Source organism: Apis florea, unplaced genomic scaffold (assembly GCF_048593485.1).
Source record: "Apis florea isolate Af1SG1 unplaced genomic scaffold, ASM4859348v1 contig_3367_pilon, whole genome shotgun sequence".
Classification (NCBI taxonomy): Eukaryota; Metazoa; Arthropoda; class Insecta; order Hymenoptera; family Apidae; genus Apis; species Apis florea.
In genome coordinates, this window is record NW_028256746.1 from 3,960,631 (window position 1) to 3,986,143 (window position 25,513).

Below are 25,513 nucleotides of genomic sequence, written 5' to 3' on the forward strand. Positions count from 1 at the left end.
ATCCGGGGATATTTGGAGGAGCAAGAATAAAACGGAAGATGGAAAGTTCATTTGTCGTTGTTCACAATGCTCGGTCGAAATTGTGTTTCGATGTTGGTAACCGAATAAAGGGGGGACGATATTCAGGACGAAAGCAATTTGTGTACACGCGAGAAATTGTTTCGAGTTTGTAACAAGCAACCTCGATAGCTCTCTCTCCCCCCTCTCCCCTATATTTTGATTTTGACGTGCATTTAATAGCCGCGATCGGGAGATATCGGCAATCATTCGAGCTCGTGTTTACCGATAGAATGGAATCAACAATCGTGCGAATCCGCGCGTGATTATACACTGTGAACCGGATGGAATGGAAACGGTGCGTCGTGGATCATCTCCATTGGGCCGAGTTATTCTGACCCCGGGTAAACGGCGTGAGTAATTATCGTCGTAGAGGGAGGAATCTCGAAACGGGTCGCCAAGCATTTTGACCCTTTCCTCATCTCTCTTAATAAACCGACCCTTGTCCCTTCGTCCTCTCGGTGTTTCAAAGTCGGCGCAATTTTACTGCAATACCACTTTATCCCCGACTTCGTGGTCGGGATGAAAAGGTTCTTTCTCTCCTTCTTAATTACGTGTACACGTACACCCAGTTAATTTTCACCCGAGAGAACTACGATTGCGTTTATCTCTCGACAATTTTTCTATCCAACTATCGAATTTTAGAGATATGATAAATTTACACCGATCGATCTGGAGGACGATAATGATTCGCTTATCTAATCGTAGTGGAAATATTTTTATTTTTGAAAGTCTACAGAGAATTACATGGGAAAAGCTTAAGCGACGAGAATTCAACGGGAATGGGGGAAAAAAGAACGGGGAATGGGGTAAATTTGGGCATCCGAAAGGTGAGAGCAAGCGGCACGGATCGCAATTTCAATTTCCTCCCGAGGTGGAACACGGTCCACCACGTCTCATTTTACTGAATCTTCCGCACGATTGCCGTCTCCAAACTTTTTTCGTCCGAGCAGCTTTTCCATAGGGATGGGAGTGCAAGCCCCCATCAAGGAGGGAAATTCCACGGTTCGGAGCAAAAGGGGATGGTCGGTGCAATATGTTGGCGATTCCCCGCCATCGTCGAAAAACAATAAAAGCTTGGCTGGATGTACCGATACACGGATTGCACGGATTGCGTTTGTGTGCCGTCTCTCTTTTAAACCGCGCTTTATAGTTTTCTTATTGGTAGGCTCGTTCGTGTCCAGTGTTTAAGATGCGCTCCTCCAGGCGTGCAGCATTCGAATTTCTCGTTTCAAACGAGCTCTCGAAGAGTATAAACAATGATCGAGTAAAAACGTAGCGCTCTCTTCCTTTTTTTTTTTTTTTAGATATATCGAACGAGTTTCTTCAGAAGCTCTTGTTTCATTCGAAGTTTAATATTTTGAGGGGTATGCACTCGTTCCTCGAGGCTTAACATTAATTGCCTCGTGACAAATAAGTAAGAAAATTTTCGAAGATGCCACGAATATTGGAGAAATTGGTTATATCATTATTGGTTATATAATTATTCTCCATGAAAGTTAGCAATTCTTGTTCTTCGATCTAGACACAAGAATAATTAAACGCGAAAAAAGTATTGGATGGGGATATTGATCTCGAAAAGGGGCGAATCATCACGGCCGTTCCATATACCTGCGGTCGTTTATCCCTTAACGGAAATGCGAAATCGCTGAGACCAAAGAGAATTGATGCGGCGATGCTGCGGTAAATGATGCATTACCCAACATCTGATCTGATTTAGTACCCTCAATCTCCACTGTTTACGTTAATTGCTTGCGCTTTGATTAGGGAACCTGATCGATCGAAACGCAGCGCTGTCTAAAATTAATGCGAGTGATCCGCGTTTACGCGCGATAATGTCAAGAAAACGATGCCGCGGATCTTGATCGAATCCCCCTGATTTTCTCTAACCGATTAATTCACGAAATGGCTAGCTAATTTACGAAATTGCTCCCTCGACCTCTCTCGTTTCGACCAACTCCAGGATGAAGACGAATGGAGGATCTCTGGCAATTAAATCATATTTTCCAGCCTTTCCTTTCCTTCTCTTGGCTCGAAGAATCCGAATTCCTTTTCAAAAATAGATAAATTGTTCCAAGATGATTCGCCCTCGAGGCATAATCGATCTTGAGTAACGCGTCGATTGATTACCTGTGCGGACGTTAATTCGATTCTGATTGGAACTGTTTAACTTTTAATTGGAATTCGCGACGAGAGGAAAGGAGACAGGAATCTGTATTCTTGATCTCGGATCTCAAAGAGATTATCTCGAGCGCGGCAGGATACGGCTGATTCGTGGAATTAACTTTCTCGACGATTCATCGGCCGAGTTGCTAGATGAAATCAATAAATGGAATAAATCAACATAATTTTGAATGCCGGATGTTGTTTTCCGGAATTGATAATCGACCCCTATTGGGCTATTATTACCCATCAACCATGTCTATTAATCCTTGTATCGGGTGGCGGAGGATCGTATTAATTACGAGGCTGCTGCCGAATCGCTCTCGTCACCGGATATTTCGTTTCACGAGTTATTATTAATCTCTTTATTATTTGGATTATTTTTCACGAGGAGGAAGTAATTAACGATCCTTCAAAAAGAAGGATTTCTTTTCCTTTTTGGAAAAAATTATTAGATCGCGGAATTGGAATGGATACGATTATCTTCTTCGAGAAGAATACACGTACGGAATCGCGAAATAGAAAATGGGCGAAAATGGAAAAATCGGCAGAGAATCGGCAGGACGTGTCATTCGTTTATATTCGTTTTTGGGCAAAGCAGATAAAGTATCGCGCGCACAGCGATACGGGTTACCGTATCACGTTTGGCTGCACATCTTGATTCGATATCCGCCTCAATATTTATAGGCGTTTTCTGATAAATCCGTGTGATTTACGACCGTTTCAATCATCTCGATTCCTCCAAGTGTGTTTAATTCGTAATAAGCAAAACTATGATCCCTGCAAAAATTTCCAAAGAATCGCGATACAACTGTATGTAAAAACTTCCATAAATGTAGAAATTTTTCCAGACTCCTTCCTTCTCGATTCTTTCTCGACACGTGGATTACACCGCTTCGCAAAAAAGCTCGACCTTCGAATGCGGGGAGATCCATTGAAAAGAAACGAAAGCGAAATATTGGCGCGTCCACGATACTCGAGCCGCGTGGAACAAGTTAAATAAGTGTTGGCGCGTGACACGCGATTCCTCATCGTCGTTCCTCGGGGTAATATTTCCGCCTGCTACTTGGAACAATGGCCCCGCGAGACAGGATAGTATCTGGGAATCGGGTCGAGAGAAAAGAGAAAGAAAAAGGACGGGCGCGAGTGTTGCATTAGGTAGATAGAACGTGGCTTAATTCGAGTCCATTCTTCTCCACCCTCGGCTTACGTTTTCGGTGCATTCCCCGTTTAATTTTCCCGGTTGCGTGTTGACCGTAAAAAACTGAGAGCCACCGTTCCCTTCTGGAACTGTTCCATTATCAAACCGACTGAAAATACCGAAATATAGGTGGCTCCTCCTCTGTCATCCGAATTTTCGCAACTTCTCGAATCGTACTTCGAGAATGCTCGTTTGGAAAAGTGGAAAATCGTGGAGTATTATATTATTGACGCGTTTTGGAATTTGATTCTTCTCAACGTGGATGGATTGGTAATGGAAAAAAGCGAAAAGGAAGGATATTCATAAAGTAATGAAATTAGTCTTTTAGAAATTGTACTGCAACGTAATTGCAGTTTTGAGAAAAAGATTTATTATATATCTTTTTTTTTTTCACCCATAAAGATAATGGCGAAAGTTTTGTTTAATCGTATCGAAAATATTTAAACGAAGAAGATTTATCGAATGACGCTTTTCACTGAGGAAACTTTTTTCACTCAGGCATCGTTTAACCAGTTTCGCGAAAATAATAAATCTTCCCTGCAACTTTCCATTACGCGACATCTCGAAATATTTTCGAGCGACGAATACAGCGAGTCGAACGCGAGCTCGATGATAATAATTCCAGGCGACTTCGATATCGATTCCACTGCTGGTGGATACGTTCTTTGTGCGAGAGGAGGAGACATCTGGAAAGTTTTGTATTCGATTTTTTCGAATTTCATTTGAAACGTGAAAGGAAGCTTTGATAAAATGGGTAATCCATGAGAATCGGGGATAAAACGGAGGAAGGAAGGAAGGAAGAAAGAGAGAGGAAAATAAGATGAAAAAGACGCGTGGATTTTTATTACACGGATTGTCGAGGGATTGTACGACGGCGAGTGACTCCTTGTGGCTTTAAGCGAGTCAAGGCAAATTCATTAAAAGTTTGATTCCATTTCTGGTTTGGATGTGGCCAACGTCTACCCTCCCTTTCTTCTCTTATGCCATTTAGACGGGTAACGATGCCTCGTTCCAATCCTTTTCAATCATTATTCGGTAAACTTTTAATTGCCCGCGTATACAATCGCGGTGAATAGATTTTAAGAGATAAATACAGATTGAGAATCACTTGTAATGGACGCTCTTCGAGACAGTGTCCTCGTCGAAACTCCTCTAGAATGAATTATGATCGATATCGAATTCGTACAATATCGAAGAACTTTGTAGCGATTGATGATTTATTAATGATTATATTATATATATATTTTCATTTTCTTTTCTTAAAAATTTAAAGATACTTAGATATATATATATTCCTGTATTTCTATTCTATATTTTTCCATTTTCATATTCTATTGTTACTTTTTCTTTATTAATCGTGAATACGAATATTGTTTCGAACCATTAAGGGATTAACTTTTATTTCACCTATGAAATATTCGTACGGGAATTTTAACGTTTTACAAAATGACTGGCTCAAATACTCAAAATACAATTTATCCTTCTTTATATATTTCGTTCTTTTCGTTGAAAAATCACGGGAACGAAATTATCCTTAAAATTTTGTACGCATAATTTCACGCAATTCAGATTAATAATTCTCGATGTAATTTCAACGTAATTTCCTCTGAAAATTTTCCGGATTACGCGTTAAGTCTCGTAATGCCTGAAATATCGCTCGATTGATCCTAGATACGTGAAATTTCATTTCTGCATTATAATCGATTCAACGAATCATCACGGTTGATCTATGGATTCGTACAACCGGAAACCGCGTATTAAATCAATATTGGCGGAAGGCGAATAAGCGTCGCGGAATAACTCGAGGACTATTATTCACGCGGCGGAATAAATATCGTTGCGAATTATGTATTTGCTCGGTCGTGGCGCAATTTGTACACGCAGACGTATCGAATATCGATATCGAGGAGCGTTCGAAAAAGGTGGCGGTCCGAGGGAACGGTTAAAAGTCGAGCGAATTGCATCGTTTCCATCGCGTGTCGAAGCAGCGGGAAAGAACGTCTCGAAGCTTAACTTTTTATCACCGCGATTCTCATGATCCGTGACAAAATGTTATTCGTAATTGAATCGACCACGTAAATTGCTGTCGATTCTTCTCGTTCGGCCCATCAACCCCGTATTCCGGGGGGACCATCGGAGAAATTCGATTCACTTTCCATTATTTTAATTCGTTTTAAACCCGACAACGCGTTATCTCGTTAAATCTTTGCAATTCTGATTATATTTCCTCGAGTATCGTTTATATCGTAAAAGTTTAAATTCGATCGATAGAAAACGAAAAACGAGAAACGATGTAATTATAAATACGAATTTCTCGAAAATATAATTATAATGAATATTATTGGATTTACAATTTTTTCTCTCTCTGCGATACGATAAAAATAAATAGCAGTTGGATGTTCATCGAGCGATTCACGACAAACGACTCGGAGAGGATTCATTTACCTCAGACTCGCTCGTTTTTGCCAACGTTCGATAATCCTTCGTTGCACCATTCACTTGCGAAGAAGATATACGACCACGCGTCTTCTCCATCACGACGTTTCCAATTTTATTTATAAATCATCTTGGAATCTCCCGTTTAAAGCTACACCTCGAGCGGGACGCGACCCTTGAACGACACGGTTACGAGTTTTCATACGCTCTTTGTCTCCCATCCCAGAGGAGAGAACGAGCTCGCAGTTATGGGCTCGCAGTTCGTCACAGTTTTTTCCCTCCGTTTCTCTCGTTTCGGATCGCTTACTCTTTTGGATAAACAGAAACAGAAAGCGAAGCCTTTTTTTTTACGCGAAGATGGACGACATCGACGATTGTTTGTCTTCGACCCGCCACTTCGAATCGGTTTTGTTTACCTTGCATGAAATTTAATCGAATTTATGGTAATTCGTTGCTGCAACTCGTCCCTGCTGCTTTCTATTTAGCTTCGGGGCAAAACATCGTTTCGGATATACCCACCCGCGTTTCTTGCTCCAGTTTCAGTTCGACTCGTTTGTAATTATACGGTTAAATATTCCAACATCTCTGAAAAGTGTGTATTTCACGGTGAATACACGAAGAAACATTCTCGATCTCCCCATTGGAAATTGAAATACCGAATCACGGAGGAGGATACGTGCTTTTTTATCACGCGTTTTAATCATTCGCCGAACACGTTCTCTATCGGAAAACGTTTCGTCTTTGTCGCGGCGGTAAAAATTCATCGTCGATGAAGGATACTTGTCCGATTCGTCGATCGAGTCAACTCTTTACTTTACCGCGCAGGGATTTTCTACATCAACAACGAGCAACGACGCTTTGGGATTTTTTTAAATTTCAATTTCAACCCCCGAACCGAAGCTTTTGCCTTTAAACGCGAATTTTCATGGATGGGTCGCGCAACCCATTTTTCCCCCTCGACACCTTGTCAACACTTTTTTCCCTCCCGTATTTTCTCCACGCGCTCGTCCACCCGTTTGACCGTCGATCAATTTATTTGACAGCCGACTTTCACGGAACAAACGAGGGTCATCCCCACGACTTTTCTCTCCTCGAAAATCAAACCGCTTCCATATTCGCGCAAGAATATCGATTGGATAATTAGATTATTATATAGAGATAATTAGAGATCTCATCTGTGTTCGACACGAAATTTTTACTTTTCTTTTTTCAATAAATTCGTATCGAAGGAATTACTTATCGTGTTCTCGAATATTTGAATATTGTGCACGGTTAATTGACAAACTTTGGACTCGAGCAAGACGAACGTTTCCACCAATAAAGCGTAATTCCTCCCTTCGAGCACACCTCCTCGCCTTTTCTTGTTCCCGCGTTACGAGGCGATCGATCCAACATTTCTTATCGAATTTATGCGTGTGATATTCGCAACGAGAAGAGGGAAATTAAACGCTCGCGTTAATTAAAAGTTTTGATCTTCGAAGAAAAAAAAATCTTCTTCAACCACCAAGTCCAAATCTAACTCGTCGAATCGCCGATCCAACCCCTTCGTTTCGTCTGTTTGCTCGGCTATACTCATCCATTGTATACAGGCCTGTCGTCGACCACGAGTCTGGTCAAACAACGTGACGTCCACATAAAAAAAAAAAAAAGACAAAAATAAAGAAAAAATCGCGATAAACTATTCTCCGTCGCTTCCCCCTCGAAATCGCTCGCCTCCGAAATTCGGCGCCGTTTATTTCGCACGCCGGCCGACTGACGCGCTCTCGAAAGTTGGAAGCGCACAGCCTCCAATTGGATGACTAGTTTCAACGCGCGGACGCGGTGATGGATGCGAATTGGAACAACAAGATTATAGAGAGATCCGCAATTACGGCCGCTCCATCATTTCGAAACTCGCGCGGGGTGAAACGGGCGAATATCCCAATGTTGGATGCACGTTGGATGCTATTAATGGCGGCGAGAGATGCTGCGCGTCGGAAACAATCGAATTCGATCGCGTGCAACCTTCGAGGCGTGGGGATGATGGTGGCGCAATTAGCGAAACTTTCGAACCCTTCCTCTTCTGATCCGGTTTTCAGCGCGGGAAACGATAATTTCGATTTTCAGATTCACGGTTACGGTCGGCGAGATGGTAACACGTTCGTTGCGATACGGTCGTAACGATTGTTATCCGGGTGGGAGAAGGAGGTATTGGAGGGAAGGTGTACTCTTACCGATTCGGAATTGGGTAATAGAAACTATTGCTCGAATGGTCCAAGTTGGGAGAGGAGATGGGGGGAGTTCGAAGGAAACTGGCTGGATGGAACAAACTCGTTCCGAGTTTGGGAATGGTCCCTTCCTTCTTTAGAAACGATTTTTTTTCTTGGAAACGAGATTTGCCATTCCTGTTTGAAAAATTGTTGTTAGCGATGCAACATTTTCAAGTTAGAGGGAAGAAAGGCGGGGTTAATTAATTTGACTCGTAAGCGATTCGATGTATTTATTGGTTGAATTAAGGAGGGGAACGGTCGGTAATTCTTCTGAAACTTTCCGCCCGTTTCGACAAAGTTTGAGATCTGCAAAGTGAAACTCTCTCCCTGCTGTTGCTGCACCATTCGTGACGTTATATTACGCGATTCGTAAGAACGGTTAAAGAAGGCGAGATTACGCGAGTTGAAGTTGGAATTGAGTGAAATTTTCCTCGAAGCATGAAATTCTCGGTGATCAACATTAGCGCGTTGTTCGAGCGCTGGAACGGACGTGAAATACGTTTATCGTATGAATCACAGGGAAATTGGCTGCGATACAAAGGGAAGAAACGGTGGGAACGGTCTGTGATTAACTGCAATTAAGAAGGTAACGAAGATGGAAATTAAGCGGGGCAAATCGGTTGGAAGGAATTTAATTCGTATCAAAGTTTTCTAATAAAATCCACCGTTTCGAACAACTCTCGTTCTCGCATCTGTTGGTCCGAAAAAGAGGCGATACGATTTTTCATTCGATTCGATCCGCTCCAACGGTTATTATACATTCTTTCCTTCCAACCAATGCGAATTAGCCCGTCGTTAATTTATTTAAAACCTCCACGTTTCATGCGTTTCCAACCATTATGAAACGTTCAACGTTCGTTACGTTTCTATTTATCGGCCGTTTTTTCTCGATAAAACTCGATCCCCCGACAATTATTTATCCCTTGACCTAACGTTTTAATATCGTTTTTTAATATCGTTTGTCGATCCGTTCGTAGCAACCGTTCCAAGAACGATAACACGAATCGACAACGGGACACGATGAGTTTTAATCGAATGTTTCAAACATTTTCGCGTTAAATCGACAAAGAGGGAGAAAGAGAGAGGAACACGTATTTAACCGTGCCTCGTGTTTAACTCGATAACAGGAATAATTCGATTCGTAAATCGAATAAGGAAGGAGGAAGAAGAAAATAGGAATAAAGGCTGGACGAAAAAAAGCAGAGTTTGCCAGCAACGGTCGATTACGAGGGCGGCGTGAAAGTGGGCGGAAACGCGTCGCGGTGAGAAAAATTCGTGCGGATTCGAGTCTCTGCGTAAACTATGGAAAATGCTGTCGAACGATGAAATGTTTTTACGGCCGCGTGCTGTTTCGTCCGACGTGCGTTTCGCGGATGCTGCACACTCGTAACCCTTTGCCGATTTCCTGCCCCCAAATTCTGCACTTTCCCTGTTAAAATGGTGTAATTGGGGGAATAAGCTACGGGAGTAAAGTGGATGAGGGGATCGTTTAAATACCACACCCTTCACCACGTTGTGTGCTCTAATTGTAGACCTTTTTTTTTTGCGCACCGATTCCCTGGCGATTTCCTTTTTTTTTTTTTTTCTTTTCCTTTCTCTCGATCACGGTTGTTTTATAGAGGGCTTGACCTGCGCCCTCGTGTTACTCGTCCAGCTTTCAAATAACGAGGAGTGAACAATCGAGTAGCGTAATTGTTTTTAAACGCGAGCAATTATTGCCTCGGTTTTCTTTTTTCCTATATTTCTCGAGGTGTTGCGAACGGATTGTAGGGAAGAACGTGTGCCATACAAGAACTTGGTTGGATCTTTGTCATAGAACGGTCGTAAGGGCTTGATTATTTTCGAGCAGAATCCTTGAATTGTTAGCCTATTTAAACCTTTTTCATGCTCAGTAACCGAGAAAGTGATAAACTTTTGAAGAACTACGTCGTCAAACCTCCGAGGAAATATCTTTGGAGAAATTCGAAGATCCTGCTTATTCCCTCTCAGAAGAAAATATATCTAATATTTGATATCTTTTCAATTGCCTTTTCTCGACAATAGCCAATCGACGAATTTTTCGAAGACGTTCACAGTTTTCCAAAGATCAAAGTGGATGGAAGAAACGTATATTTCTATAATTGCGATTCAACCACAGTCAGAAGGATGAACTCGAGGCTGTGAAGAATTTTGCAACGTCCAATTTACTAGAAGTTTCTCGTAAAAAATTATGGCGGTCAAGCGACGACGGATCTCGAATAGGTGCGGTTTATCGTCGCTTTTGTAGCGCGTGTAGTTGCACGGTTTCTTTGCACAGAGGGCGTAAAAATGCACGCGAGCAAGATAATTAATCGGGCGCTCAACGGTTGAACCCCCAGGAATGCACGGGGCGGCGAGAAATTCGGCCAAGAGATATAAAACTGGGGAATTTAATGCACGGTACGTGAACGCTCGACCGATAAACTGCGCCGTTGTCGCGGCAGGTGAAACTTCGCAGATGTATGTACCCGCGTGCATTGTCCGCGTGCTTTTCATCAGAGACATTGTTTCTGCTTGCTGGAACATTCTCGCGTTATGCATAATTCGTTACTTAAAAATAACGCCTCGATGCTTCTCGTCGATCCAAGAAACTCACTTTCCCGAGCATGAAAATTTTCGTTTTATTCCATTTTAATCGTTCGATAAATAGGAATGTCTGATGTAAAATTGATCGCGCGTATGTTTTGGATAGAAATAGAAATAATCATTGAACATACGATGATAACGATTTTGACGAAGAAGAAATTTGGATTAATTGCGTATTTTACGTCTTCCATTCATAGTTTGCAGAAAGGATCGTAATTAAATATTTCGTCGTGGAAGAAAGATACGATAAGGGATAAGGTTATTTGTCAAATTACTTTACGTTGTAATGTAATGCGTCGCAACGTAATAATCTGGATTTTAACCGGGCAAAAGATTTTTCATCTCGACTCGAACGCCGATTGAAACACGTTTCAGGGGAAAATTCGTGGGAGCGGAGAGGTTGGGCGGAATTGGTGATTTCGGGGGCCGTGTCACGGAGGAAGCAATGGAACAATGATCGAGCTATGTTACGTAATAACAAAAAGTTAAGTCCCTAATAGGTAGAGCTTCTATGATTCGGATAAAATGATTGTCGTTTCGTAACAGGAGGTTGAAATCGTTATTTGCTCCGAAAATGTATGTCGTTGTGAACGGTTGTGAAACAACTTTCGTCCATTTATATCGCAGTTCCATTGAATTACACCGATTGTTCGGCCGGTTGTAGCTTGTTGCATAATGCTTCGAAGCGTCGTCCGCATATCGGCGGACCGAGTAACTGCCTTTTTATTAAGGAAAAACGCGCTTTTTACGCGGGGAGTGGAATTATTTCCCTTTTTATCAAATTGATTTTTTTTTTCTTCTTCCTCCTCCCTCATAGTTACGTTATGCGCCATTGCGATAACAATTGCAAACGCGTACCGTTGCACAACCGTGGAGCATCGTAACGATAAAAATATCGCGATGACAATAAAGAACACGCTCGTTGAATGGGGTGAAAGATAGAATTTAAAAGAAGAAAGAAAAAAAAGAATATACGTTATTATTGATCGTAACTTTTTAAGGAGAGAGAGAATTCGTTTTTTTTTTTTTTTTTTATACGACAATTGATCAATTTATGAAACGTATTCGATTGATCGAATGGATGGATGCAATTGGACGATATTTGTTTTTTTTTTTTTTTTGAAAAATTAACATCGCTTTCCCCGTACACGTGGTCGACGTGTTTTATCTTCTGATTCCCGAGCGACAAATCGTTTTTATCGACAGCCTAGCGCAAAATCGCGGAACCGTTATCGGCGCGATCCATTTTTCCGGCCAATAAGAGGAAAGCACGTATTTAGGTGGCGTCACCCGTGACAAATTTCCTCGTCCTTAGGTTATTTTCGGTCGTTGTTTAATCAACGTAACGAACATACCCATACCCATACCTCGTGAAAACGTTCGCGTCCAATTAGTGACTGTTACTTCGCTCACTGTGACGTCACGCATCGATCTCGACGAATGAACGAGAAACGTGCACGCAACCTGATTGTATCCAAACCGATACACGTGAATGAAACGTGTGTTCGTTCTTCTTTTTTTCTTTTCTTTTTTTAACATATTAATCCGCGAGGAAACGCGAGTGATTTTTTTCTTTTTTTTCTTTTATTCGAAATCGCTTTTTGATCTAGTTTAATTAACGCGAAATTTAACCCGATCGAATTCGTTCGTTATATTCGTTCGTTAATACGAACGAAATATTCGATCACTTTTGAAGAGAGATTACTTCGTCGATTTGAAAATTAAAGCTAAATTAATTATAACTCTTTGGGGAGGAGGGAAATAAAAAGAAAGCCAGATCGCGATGAAAACCTTCGTTAGAAAAGGTTCAGCATTGCCTTTGATTATTAAATTCGCCGATGAATTTATTTAATTCGATCCTTTTTTTTTCTTTATTCGAGCGCCACATTTCCCTCGTTATAGAGAATTTTCTGTACCCGAAGAGAGAGAGAGAGAGAGAGACGGCATTTTATAACGTAGGGAACAGTCGAGACACGTATGCGGCATGGTTGGCGGCGCAACTTGCGACACGTTGCCGAACAAGTCATGGAAAAATTGAATTCCCCTCCGCTATACTCCGGTTTTGACTGAGAGGAGACGCCCTCGTTGCGTGTCTGTTGCCTCGTTTTCGTTCCAGGAAACTTGGTTAGACCGGTTAACAAAGAGTGTTGTCGGAGAGTAAATGAAATACACGGTAGAAGATTTTTTTCTTCTTCTCTTCTACGATTCATTTGTTATTCATTTTGATAACAAGGGAGAAAAAACGTCGAGAAATGTAATAAAATTGCAAGAATATTGTAAAGAAATACAAGAAATGTTAAAACGGATGTTTGTACAAGAATCCGTAAAAGTGGAAGAAATATATATACTTTTAGAAACGAACGAAGGTTTCCCTGCTTTATATATATATATATTTTTTTCATCTTTTTTCCAGAATTTAGATTTCACGAGATGTTAAAATTTAAAATTTTATATTTTCGATATTTCGACGGGCATTAAAAGTCCGAGCATACGTTCTCCATAGCGATCCTCGCTTTTTCGGGATAAACTTAGTGCAGGTTGGTACGTGCCTGAGTTTCGTGCTTTCACCTGTAATGGCGGCACTAACACATAGTCTGCGTCTACACATAAACTGTATATATATCGAGGTTTTACGAGCCGTCATCGTTGTACCTTCAATTTTACAAGGTTTCTCGCCACTGCTCGCTGATTCAAGATGTCGAACCATTCGTTGATATAAAAATTCCTCCAAAGGTTCCTTCCCCTTCGTCGCTCACGCGTCTCGTGAGTTATTCAGAAAACCGACTTGCTCACCGACCGAATCGTTTACATCCTCTTTTTATTCGATTTTGTCAATATCTTGCCCTCGATACAAATCTCATGAATCTTGTAAAAGATTCGAAAGTGATTCGATCTGTAACACGAATCTGCGTAGAAGAAAATCTGCGTGAGAGTTCAGATGAAATTTTATAAAAAAAAAATAATAATAACAAAATTTTTAACAGTTGGAAGAAATGTCGAATTAGCTTTTGATGGATCGACCAATTCTTTTTCTTATTATTATTAATACTAATTGTTAATGCTATCTGCAAAATATTTTTTCGCGTAAAATTTAAAAATCGCGAATGAAAAAAAAAAGAAAAATATTTCATTCTCCCTCCCGTTGTGTTCAATTTCTATTCGCAATATACATATACGTATATACACCTCGTATATTAATACCTCTCCACGTTATAACAAATGATTAAACGAACAGTTAAATTGATATAGGAAAATGGACAATGGCTCGCTCGTATACCAGGATCATTTCTCATTCATATTATACGTCCCGTTTGTCCTGGCTGAAAGGACTGAATTTCACGAAATATCCGTAGGAATTTCCTTTGCCGGATCGAACAATCGGGGCATAGAATAAAATATGTGTCAGTGACGGGTTATCGGCCTTAGCCGGCCTGCTTTGTTGGCGGAAGTCCGCGTGGCACAATCTCTGCGGAATGCACGATCGGTGGACAATCGATACAAGACGCGAATTCGTTTCATTTCTGTATCCCTCGCGATCCTTCGCGGTCCATCAGCCGCGGTTTATCCCACTCGTAAATCGTCGATTGTTCCGTGCCACTGACTTTTCGCTTTATACACGTATCCCCTCCGATGAATCGAGACACAGCCATTACGTAAATTATAGTTCGAGACCAGAATCGGTGACGAAACAATCTTTCTCGATTCCACGTGCGTGTCATTTTGAACGAAAGTATTTTGAATCGAAAGTAAGAGAAATGAAAAGGGATTACAGATTTCGATTCGTCAAGGTGATCACACGCGCGCGTTACCTGCTAGGAATAAACGAATCCATTGTGGATGCTTTTCGTACCGTTTGTCGTACAAACAGAGGAAGGATTAAGGGGAATGAACTGTTCAAAATCGAGCAAATCCTCGAGCGCCATTTAACAGTGTTGCGCGATCTGGTCGGTGGGCTCGTTGATCCGAGTAATTATTTTCCACCGTTTCGAGCATAAAGTTCGGAAGACCGCAACAACAAACGGCCCGTTAAATAAACGAGTATATGCGTATATATATATATCGCCATGTATTTCTATATAAAATCGTGATATCAGGAATTTTTGATTGCGTTAGTTTTCTTTTTTTTTTTTTTTTTTTGCTTTTTTATTTATTTTCTTTTTCGCGTTTAATCGCGACGAACGTTTACTCGCTTCGATCGATAACGATTGAAAGCTGTGCGAGAATTATTTGGGACAGATATTCGATAGTGAAGCTACTATATAGATAGTAACACGATCGAATTTCAGGATTTTCTCGACGCCATGTTGGAGTGTTATTTCTATTCTCTCTCCAATAGACGTAACTCTTCCCTCGAGGAGGGAGGAAAGGCTGGTGGAAGATGCAAACGAGAACGGAGGAGGGAGGAAATCCTTGCCAAGGATAGCGATGCCTTTTTCAAGGGGAGGAAAAAGGAGTTTGCATACCGGCCACTTCTTTCTACTCGCTACGAATGCGCAGAGAATATCTTTGTTCTGTGCAAATTAGATTCTTCCCTCTCAAAAAATAAGGGAATCGTTAAATCAAAATAAAGCTAGGAAAGTGGAAGAAGGTGGAGAAACTCGAGTGGAAAATGCTACTGGCGCGTATCCCGCATTTCGATTCACGCATCGCATTAATTTTTTTTTTTTCTCTCTGACTCGAGATCGGTTACCAGATCGACTCGATAATCGAATTTCAGTTCGAAAAACTTCCTCCCAACTTTCCCCCCGATCTTGAAAAACCGGAGAGTTGCCCTTCGTTTTAATCAACCCGTCCTCTTGCAAGCAGTTGTCGGCAAAGTTCGTCGAACTCGAGCCGCCGTAAAAATAACTCATCGATATCGGGGTCCATCGAGGCGTGGCACAGAGTATCTACTCTCCTTTCTTTCTCTCCGCCGAGATTATTATCTCGAGATGATCGAGAAAAGGATCGTAAACCTCGTTATCTACCAAGATGGCCGGCCGATGACGAGATAGAAGCGACCACGCAGGCGAGAAGAAAGAAAAGAACGATCCGTGTTTGCATAAAAAATTTTAAGAAGGAGTGATCCGTGTGGGACAAAGGCAAAGGGAATTGATTAGAATTCGATCCGCACCTTTCGAACCACTTCGTTATCGCAAAAACTATCCCTTCTTGCGGGGAAACGAAACGCTCCATTTTCGGTGCACGACGACGATTCGTTCTAATAAGATGTTTCTAGCGTGTGTGCGGAGCGCATCTGTCCATACCGTTTGCTATTTGCCCGGGCAAACGTGTGGATGCGGCCGGTTGGACGGATCGCTTGGAACTCGGTGAAACGGGGAAAATCAATGGGGAATGCGTGTCAGAGGGATGACGGTCGCTGGGTATACAGCCGAATTACACGGTATCGTGGGATAGTGGGTGTGCGTATCGGAAATTTCACGGATGCGCTACGTCATCCCGGCCTGCAAACACTCCTCGCCACGGTGGTGAACGAAGATTCGCAGAGGAAGATCGATTAATTATGCGGAAAGGGAATGGGTCACGAGACGTGGGAAATTAGGTGATAATTGGCTCGTTCGTTACGCGTGGATTAAAGTCAAGAATCGTTTCATCTCTCTGATTCCTCGCGGGGATTTCAATGCTGGATGTAATTTCATTTCGAGCTCGAGTTGGAGCGAATCGTCGAGCACCATCGCTCATGGTGAAATCAACACCGAGTATCATCGCCGAGCAATGGGCGCAACGTGACTGAGTTTCATCTCGCGCGTTCGTTTCGACACCGTGTTTCGACTTTACTCGACTGCCTCGAACAAAATGCGATGATTCTTCGGAAGGATAATTCGGTAAAATTTTGCCCCAAAGTTGGAGCCGATCGTAAACTCGAACTTCTTCTCCTGTTGGAAGAAGGCAGCTCTTGAAATGATCGATCGCTGCGATTCAAACTTTTTCCCTCCTGTATTCTTTCAAAGTTGAATTCCAATCTTGCCTCCGGTATACGAAACGTCGCTCGGTGATAAAACAAACTCGTATCTCTGAATCTCGAATTCAATAATCCACTTGTTGTGAATTATTTATACTCGTATTCCGATCTCTCTTCCTCTCCTAAAAAATATCGCATAAATTTGCCCGCCGCTCGTGATCTTTAAAAAGCTCGGCCGAGGAGTGTCTCGTATGGAATCTTCCGCGGCGTCAGCCTCGTAATTTTCAAATTTATGATTACGATTCATCGCATCACGGCCGATCATCGCCACGCGTGGGTACGTATAAATATAATACGCCATTGGTCGTCGTTGTTCAATGCGTATTCGCGTTGAAAATTTACGAGTGTATCTCGGTGAACGAGTGGCCACGCCATTCACGTGGGCGAGAACGCCTCTCTAGCGTTGGGGAGGGAAGAATCAAGGGAGAGAGAAGGATAAATTATGCAGAGAGAGAATTGGCTACCGACCGGGGCAAGTTGGTCGTGCGGTGTCTCGGAGCTGTTCGCAATGCTCGAATACTTGTTCGCGCAATTTTAAATTTTCACCTTCCAATTTTACGTGTTTGCGCCCCCACTGTTTACTGGAAAATTTCGATTACGGAATAAGATTACGATTCGATTGCTCGCGCAGGATTACACGGTGAATAAGTTAGAGGAAGGGGAAAATCGCTCGGCATTTCGACTTATATTGGATCTCTTGGTCGAGTAAATTCTCTGTAAATAATTTCAGTAGGGTGCACGAGTTTTGTTTCATTCGAGTCACGAATGATCGAACGGTGAAAAGGAAAAAAGGAGAGGGGAAAAAGAAACGAAAAAAAAAAAAATAATAAAAAATGGGGAACGAAAAGGTTTTCAACTTTATTTTCTTCCAACAGGCAACAAATATACGGAGCGTCAAAGTCAACGATACTTCAGTGTCCGAATATTTTCGTTCACTCGGCGTACAGCGTCCCAGCCCGCGATATAAATTTCTCTCCGCCCCCCGAGAAATTTAAATGGAACGCATAATTTTACCAGAATCCACACCGACGGACTCTCTCTCTCGCCCGTCGACGCAATACCACTTTTTATTTACACGCACGCTTACATCCGTACGTACGAATCGCGAAATTATTCGCGCTTGATTCCACCGTTTTATTCCGTCCGTCAATATTTGCCAAGTTATCTCGGTCGCGAGATACTGTACACACGCGCGCGCATTTGTATAATTTTCAATGTTTCAAATTTTAAATCCGGTCAGATTTTGATCGAAACTCCATTCATGGAAGCAAAAAAAAAAAAAAAAAAAAAAAAAAAATCGCTCGAGCGATTGTAAGCGTTTAAGAACGCGTTAAACTCGTCGCGTTATTCCATTTCGCGATCCCATACGCGATGATACGCGAACGCAAATAGTATCGGTATTCACAGGATAGATCCGAGCAACTCGAGGCAAACTCGATAGCGCGCGTATTCACCGGATTTTTTCGTTCTCGTTGGAAAAAAAAAAAAAAAAAAAGAAAGAAAAGAAAAAACAAAAATTCAAAAAAAATCCAATCCGCGACTTTGACTTATACGTCTTTTTTTTTTTTTTTTTTTTTTTTTTTTTTCGATTCGCTTGTTTCACGTTACAATCGCCGGGGCTATAGATCGTGGAATGATTTTTTGCGCCACGTTCTCCGTGTATCGAGGATTTCCGATCGGCGATTGGAAGGGACCGGTCGCGAAAAATTATTATTTTTTTCGAAACGGCAGATCCGGCTGGGAAATTGTAGATTGCGCAAACAGGAAAAATCACCGGTGGAAAATATCCGCGTGAAGTTTTGCTGGTGGATCGAATTAAAGGAAAGGAGACCGAGAGAGAGAGAGACAGATAGAGACAGAGATAAAATTAATGAAAAAAAAGAAAAAAAAAAAAGGAAAAAAATTTTTTCCTGCTGTGCCCACGTGAGATTTCAACGCGGTCGTATTCAGCATTCACGGGTTCCATTTTCTTCGGGTGTTGCGTTACGATGCCATACTTTTTCCACGCTCGATGTCGAGACGTATACATTCGCGCCTGTACACATTGTTGTGCGTTTGCAGTGGTTGCGCGAGCGTAAACAGCCTCGAGGCTGAGGGCTTAGAAAAAAACGCGCCAGCGGTTGCTTTTATTTTCCAACGGTTTTATTCCACGCTGTCTTACTTATTCTTCGACATCGTCGCGTCTGGGCTGCTTGCTGTTGCGTGACACCGATCTCTTTTTTTCCTTCATTTTTCTTTTATAAAAGAGAAGTCGTCGTCGTCGTCGTCGTCGTTGCACAGGACGATGAAAGAGATTCTCCTGCTCTCACAACCGTCCTACCTGGTTTCTCCACGAACGTCTACGAAATTCGTCCGATCTACCGAATATCGAGTTTTCGTAATTTTATTCCAGCGAATTATTCATTTATTTTCTTTCCCATTCGAACGAGGAATAATAATAACACGTGCATGAAATATTGGATTCGTATATACAAATATCGAAAAAGTTAAAATTAATTACTGTTACCGTTGTTATCCGTGTATTTTAAACTGTTTCAAGTTTCTATAAAATCGGTTAAAAATCGGTTATTCTTTATCATTATTTTTCAAAACTGATCCCCTCGAGTTCGCAACGATTTTTTCTTTCTCGTCAATTTATCTGGCCGGTTGAAATTGATAGATGGACGTCCACGTTCGTATCGCGTACAAAACAACCGTACGAGACAGAATTTCTCGATGCTCGATCGCATCACTCGAGACGAACGAAAGAAGAAAGATCTGGGATCCCTCATCATCATCATCATCATCATCCTATTATCGCATCTTATTATCCGATTATCCTCTGCCCTCGTTCCCTCGTTGGACGACAAGAGTCGAAATCGAGGTTGGTCGACTTCTCTAATCCGTCGTGGCACGCCGGTCGTTACGGTGTCATCGTCGCGCCCTCCCTTTTTCCGCCCTCTTTTCCTCGCCAGAGGATATATTCGAGGGCCGGACGCGAAGGTTTGCGCGGCGCATTTTAATGAACTCGCCATCCCATCTTGTTTTCCAGCGGTGTGAGTCTCCACGGCAGAGGGGAGGCGCAGGCTCCCGCGGGGGGCGCGGGGGGGTGGCGGTGGCGTCGCAGGCGGAGGGAGAGACGGTGGAGCGGACCGGAACCGGAAATGGCTGCGAGGTGGCTCCTGCTGGCGCTCCTCGCCGCCCACGCCGCGGCTCTTCCTGATATCATTAGGATAGGTGAGTATCTTTCCAGTCTCTACCTTCTCGAGTTAAAAGCCTCTCTCTCTCTCTCTCTCTTCGCTCTTTTTCTTTTTTCCTTTTTTTCTTTTTTTTTCTCTCCTTGCCTCTTTTCACTTTTCGCTCCCTTTTCAACCATTCGCACCGTTTTACATCCCTTTCTCGCTTCCTTCCACCTTGGCGAAACGAAATCGATACGTTCTCTTCGACAGAGGAGAATCTCGATCGAAGATTCGAGTTCGTCCATTAGTTACGTTAATCCTTTTGAGAAAAAATTGAAGGGTGGTGGTAATTTTTAAAAATTAAACGAGGCTACTTTGGTGGTGGTTGGGTGGGGCCTTTGATAGGCTTTAACTCCTGTAATCCTTGTCAAAGTTGGGCTGGTTGGGTCGTGTCGGAAAGGTTAAGCAGATATTATCCGGACAGGCCTTCGCAGAGAAGAAAAAAAAGGATAAAACAGCGAGGACTTAATAGGATTTAAATAATATTAACCCGAACGAACCAGTTAAATCTCGTTGAATTATTACGTTATTTATTTGCTCTTTGTAAATATTTGCTTTCGCATATATTGTTCGCCTGGAAACGATACGAAAGATTAATGGGCGCAGTGTGTAACATCTCCTCTCCTCGAAGTGTCTGTTTTCTGTAAGTAGTAACACCGGTGCACGGTCGGACAACCGGGATGACAAAGCGAAACGTTCTCCTTGGAATCCGGGGAATGTGAACAACGCTCAGGTCGGGTAGCTACTTGTTCGAGCGATGGAATTACCTTGCGATTCGCGTAAACGATAGCAACAACTTAACAACGCGGTTTCAACGATGACCGTGTCATTGCTACACGGTCGGCTATTGTATCGTTTTATCGCGGAACGCACGCTTCACTTTTTCGCAACTACTCGTCAAACTTTTAACAAACGCGTCCGAATCCGACTGATAAGCTCTTTACAATCATAACACGGAATAAAACGGACGATTTGACATTTTTCTCTTGAAATTCACTCGGGAAATTTGATCATTTATCACCGATCATCGAATCAACGTCGTCGAGAAGAAAGCATTAACCGTATAATATAATAATTTCCGAGCGCCTTCAATCGTTTTCATCCACTCAAATAAAATTATACTCTTGTTCCGCCTCTATTCGTCACACCGTTCGTTGAAAATTCCTCGCGCGAGTAATTAAATCCTTGTTTCACGTACGAATACGTTGACCGAACGAACGTATCGAGACGCGATATCAATTTATCGTTCTTTTTTTTTTCTTTTCTTTTCTTTTTTTTTTTTCTGTTTCGCGCCGTCGAGAGTCGAGGATTCGCACGCGAAGTAATTCATTAACAATCAATGAATATTCAAGTCTTATTAATTCGACGAGGCAGATAGATAGATAGGCGAAAAAGAAAGGAAAAAAGAGATAGATAGATAGGTAGATAGATAGATGAAAGGAGAGGCGTCACTCGATCGATCCGCGAAATAAATTAACTCTTTTTTTCTTTTAATCGATAATATCAACGACCTTTTTTACGACGGATCATAACTCCATCTCCGCGCGATTAAACGCTCTTCGCCGAGGAAACGCTCTCCGGGAGATGAAGCTGGGATACAGGTAGAAACGTAACTAGTTCCAGGTTGGAGGTTGGTAAAATTTTACGGTGAATTCTAAGGTTTATCTCGACTCAGTGGTGTGCCAAATCGACCGAGATTTATGACCGCGAGGATTAACGTTTCCTTTCGCTTTGTTTCGCTCTTAGTCCCTTTATGATCCGCTCTCTCCTCCCCGTAATCCGGATTTCTAGCGTCTTTATTACCAGGTTTTTCCTTTCTTTTTTTCTTTTCTTTCTTTTTTTTCTTCCTTCTCTCTTTATCGAGATCCGATACTTTGGATACCGGTGGAAATTCCTTCTCGAAATTAATCGATGCCCATCCTTAACGAGAGACGTAAATCTATCCCGTGAATTCTATAAATTGTGGAGTCAGGTTGGCGCAGATGTTCGCCAAGTTACTTTATGACGCGCGCGAGATTAAAATCAATTTATGGCGCCAATTCCTTTCCGCTTTGAATTCGATCGAAATCGAACTCGCTCGAATGAGACGAGTCGAGATGAGAACTTCTCGTTCGTTTGCTTCGCGCGAATTATTCCTCGAGAATCTTTCTCTCTCTCTCTCTCTCTCTCTCTTTTTTTTGTTGTCTCGATTATCAAAAATTTGTTCATTTCCTACAATTTCATTAAAAACGCTATATAAAATTATGAAATTTAAATGTGTTAAACCAAGTTTCGAAGTTTTAACGTTTCTTTATACTTCTTCACTTCTCTCATTTTGTCTTCCTGTTTTTTCTTCTTTCTTTCTTCCTTTCTTTCTTTCTTTTTTTTTTTTTAGCGACCTACTTTTACTTTATCTACTTCTTTACGCTCATTGCATATTAACGTCACGAGAATTACGCGGCCATTCTCTCTCGTTGGCAATTCGCCCCATTTTCACCCTGCAAAAGGTGTATCTTTCTTCCTTCGTGAACGATTGCGGTGTTTTCGCGACCAGCCCGCGAATGTCCTTCATAATTCATTATGATCTTAATCGATCCACGCGATTTCGATCGTTGGAATCATTAAGAAATATCGCGAATATTGAATCTGTCGAAAGCAATGTCCACGGAGCAGCGTGTACAAAAAAATCTTTCCCTCGTTTCGCGAAAGAAGAAAGGAAAAGAATCGTGGAAACAGTTCGTCAATATTTAATGGGCGTAGAGATGCTCGCGAGACGAGTAAACTTTTACATTCCATTATTTTCTTAGAACGCGTGTCTGACCTATCCGCGTTAAGATCGAAAGAGATAAAAAGAAAAGAAAGAAAAGAGAGAAGGGTAGGCCGCGCGAGGGAGAAATAAGGAATATTCACTCCCGTCAAAGTAACGCTTTAACATGGATGCGTGATTTCCCAGGTGGGCTGTTTCATCCGTCGGACGACAAGCAAGAAGTGGCCTTTCGTTATGCCGTGGAAAAGATCAACGCCAACCGGGATATCCTGCCCAAGTCCCGTCTCAGCGCCCAGATTGAGCAGATAAAACCGCAGGACAGTTTCCACGCTTCGAAGCGAGGTGAGTGCGGTGGGCCCCGTTTTTCGCCCTCTCCCCAGACCGATTCTAAAAAAACCAGGTCTGCCTGCTCCGCGTTTTGGATATTGAACGGGGTTCAAAGGGGTTTTCAATTTTCAACCGGATCCTCCGCGACGATTGTTCGTCGCGTTCTATTTCGCCCTCCAATCGCCGTGTTTTCAACACGGCGCACAACGGTTTAATTTAGAACGAATTAGGGATCAGGGATGGAACACGGCTCGGATGGTTTAGGGAAATTAGCGTTATCGGTGGAATATTGGCGGCGGTCTATCGATCGGATCGTCACCAAAGCTCTGTGGTGGGCACACGCGCGCGTATGCGGTTTTGTATTTTTCACGGGGCGCGAGTGACATCGAGGGGCAAAGCGAAAAACCAATAGGCAAAAACGCGGGGCCAACCTTTATCAAACATACATCGGTCAATCACGATATACCGAAACTAATATAAACCGTGGTGTGTAACAACGGAGAAACACAGTTTTTTAATCAACAAAAAAAAAAAAAAAAAAGAAAGGAGAAAAAAACGAGTCGAATCATCGAGATGAGATGACGGACTCGCGCGTTACGCAAAGTACACGAAAGACTCGCCGATTAAACCCGATCGTCGAGTTCTTTTTTTTTTATTTATCTTAAGAAAGTAGTTTAAGGAAGCTCGTTTCGCTATCGTAATCGTAATTAATAGACTTGAAAACAGGTTTCCGATTAATAGATGATCGTGTTTGCGTGGCAAGGAAAAGGAGTAAATTCGATAATCGTTAAGCGGAAAATAGAACGGGAGGTTTCATTATCGTCGTTAGTCGAATATGCGCGGCTCGAGGAGTTAAACACCTCGAGTTTCTTGAGTCACTTTGATCCTTCCCGGTGGAAGTTTAATCGAGTAACGCGGTAATTACCCACTCTTAATAGGCATCTTCTTGCGTGGCTCGTGGGACGTTGTCGAACCGCGAGAGATTAATCGAATCCCTCGAATCGAAAAGAAGAAGGAGGGAGGGGGGAGTCGAAGAGGAGGAAAGTTTCGCGGGAAGAAATAACGAAGATGTCTCGTTGCGTCGTGTTTGGTAAATTACAAGGGAAGTTGGCGCGCTCGGAAGCGTGCATGGTTATGCGTTGGAGCCACGTTGGAAACCGTGTACTCCTCTCCAAGACTTTCCAACGGGGAAACACCATGAAGATAATCCAACTTCCATAGAATTTTCCCTACGCCGGTTTCCCCCGGCCGGAGTTTCCGTTTTACAAGAACTATTTTCGAAGTTCCTCCTCCTACTCCCCTGACATGGGAAAATAAACTTGCGTTTCCTTGCTGCAGATTTCCCGTGTCACTTCGCGTCCGCCGCCTCTTGTCAATGTCGCGTATCCCGGCCAAGAAAAGTTTCTTAACAATGTTATCCCTCGGTTCGCGTTGTCTCTTTGTCACCGAGTCGATAACCCTCTCCTATTCTGCCCTCCCCTCTTTTTCGTCTTTTACGACGAATTAAAGAATCACACGGATATATTTTCCTCGCGTATTTTCTGTTGTACACGTATCGTCGAATTAATCGATATCGAACGATTTAATTATTCTTGGTGAAAAATCCTCCTCCGTTTCCGTTTCCAAAGGGGAAACACTCGGTCGATTTCGATCATGAATCGAATGTGACTAATTGAAAGGAAATATCGTTAATTTCCTTCGAGGTTGATTATTGTAGCGCGGTTCGGCTCGAGGCAATCGCGAAAACGAACGTAATTATAACGTTCGAATGGCTTAGGAATAATTGTTATCACAGTGGCAGGTGGGTTGGAAATCGTTGGAAACGTCGGCGGCCGGTTATTAATCGGTTGCAGAAACGTCGCCGCGATAATTATTTTCGCGCGTGTCGGCCGATCGTCACTTGACTAATTATCGAATTAAGCCCTTCGATTTATTAAGCCAAATTATTAAGCTCTTGCACACACACACACGCGCGCGCGCGCGCGTGCGTGTACACACGATCACCATACTCGTTTTGGCTGACCCGTAAACGGGACAAATCGCGCGTACACGCGTTGTTACTCGATGGATCGAGATTTTGGCGTCGTTCCACGCCCACCAGTCGCGAGGGCAATCTCATTGACAAATCTCTCTTTTGTCGGTGACACGACAACGATTCGCGGTCTGTAAAAAGCCGGCCGTGCACAAGAGTTCAAGCGGGCCGATATATCAGTTTTAATGCACTGTCATAAATGACGTATGGGGATATTACTCGTGTAAGAGGACAAACAACTTCTTTTTTTTCTGCCGTGTGTGTGTTTCGCGATACGAAAACTTAACGATACGTTCCCTGTACGAGCGACAAGATAAGTGATAACTTTCGTGACACGGAGTGTAGATGGAAAAGTAAAAGACCCCTATCAAGAACCCTTTCCATTAAACCCTCTCTCTCGCGCGCGCGCGTAACCGAAGTAGATCCAATTTATTAGATTTGATAGAGCGTCGTACGTAGCTGTCGTCGATCTCTCTTTCTCTCTTCCTACCCAATTTTCCTTCGATATTAGAAACTTC

At 42.5% G+C, this 25,513-nt stretch overlaps 1 protein-coding gene across 6 annotated transcripts in view; it reads left to right on the forward strand.

Annotated features, from left to right (window-relative positions):
* Positions 1–25,513, forward strand: part of KaiR1D (Kainate-type ionotropic glutamate receptor subunit 1D) — a 221,236-nt gene that overhangs the window by 41,925 nt on the left and 153,798 nt on the right. For all 6 annotated transcript variants that reach the window (XR_015293274.1, XM_086911861.1, XM_086911862.1 and 3 more), the window contains exons 2-3: positions 19,704–19,888; positions 22,823–22,978. Coding sequence is in view for 5 of the 6 variants with exons in the window: in XM_086911861.1 (XP_086767987.1) it covers positions 19,816–19,888; positions 22,823–22,978 (229 nt within the window). In the remaining variant the exon portion in view is untranslated. The remainder of the gene's footprint in view (positions 1–19,703; positions 19,889–22,822; positions 22,979–25,513) is intronic.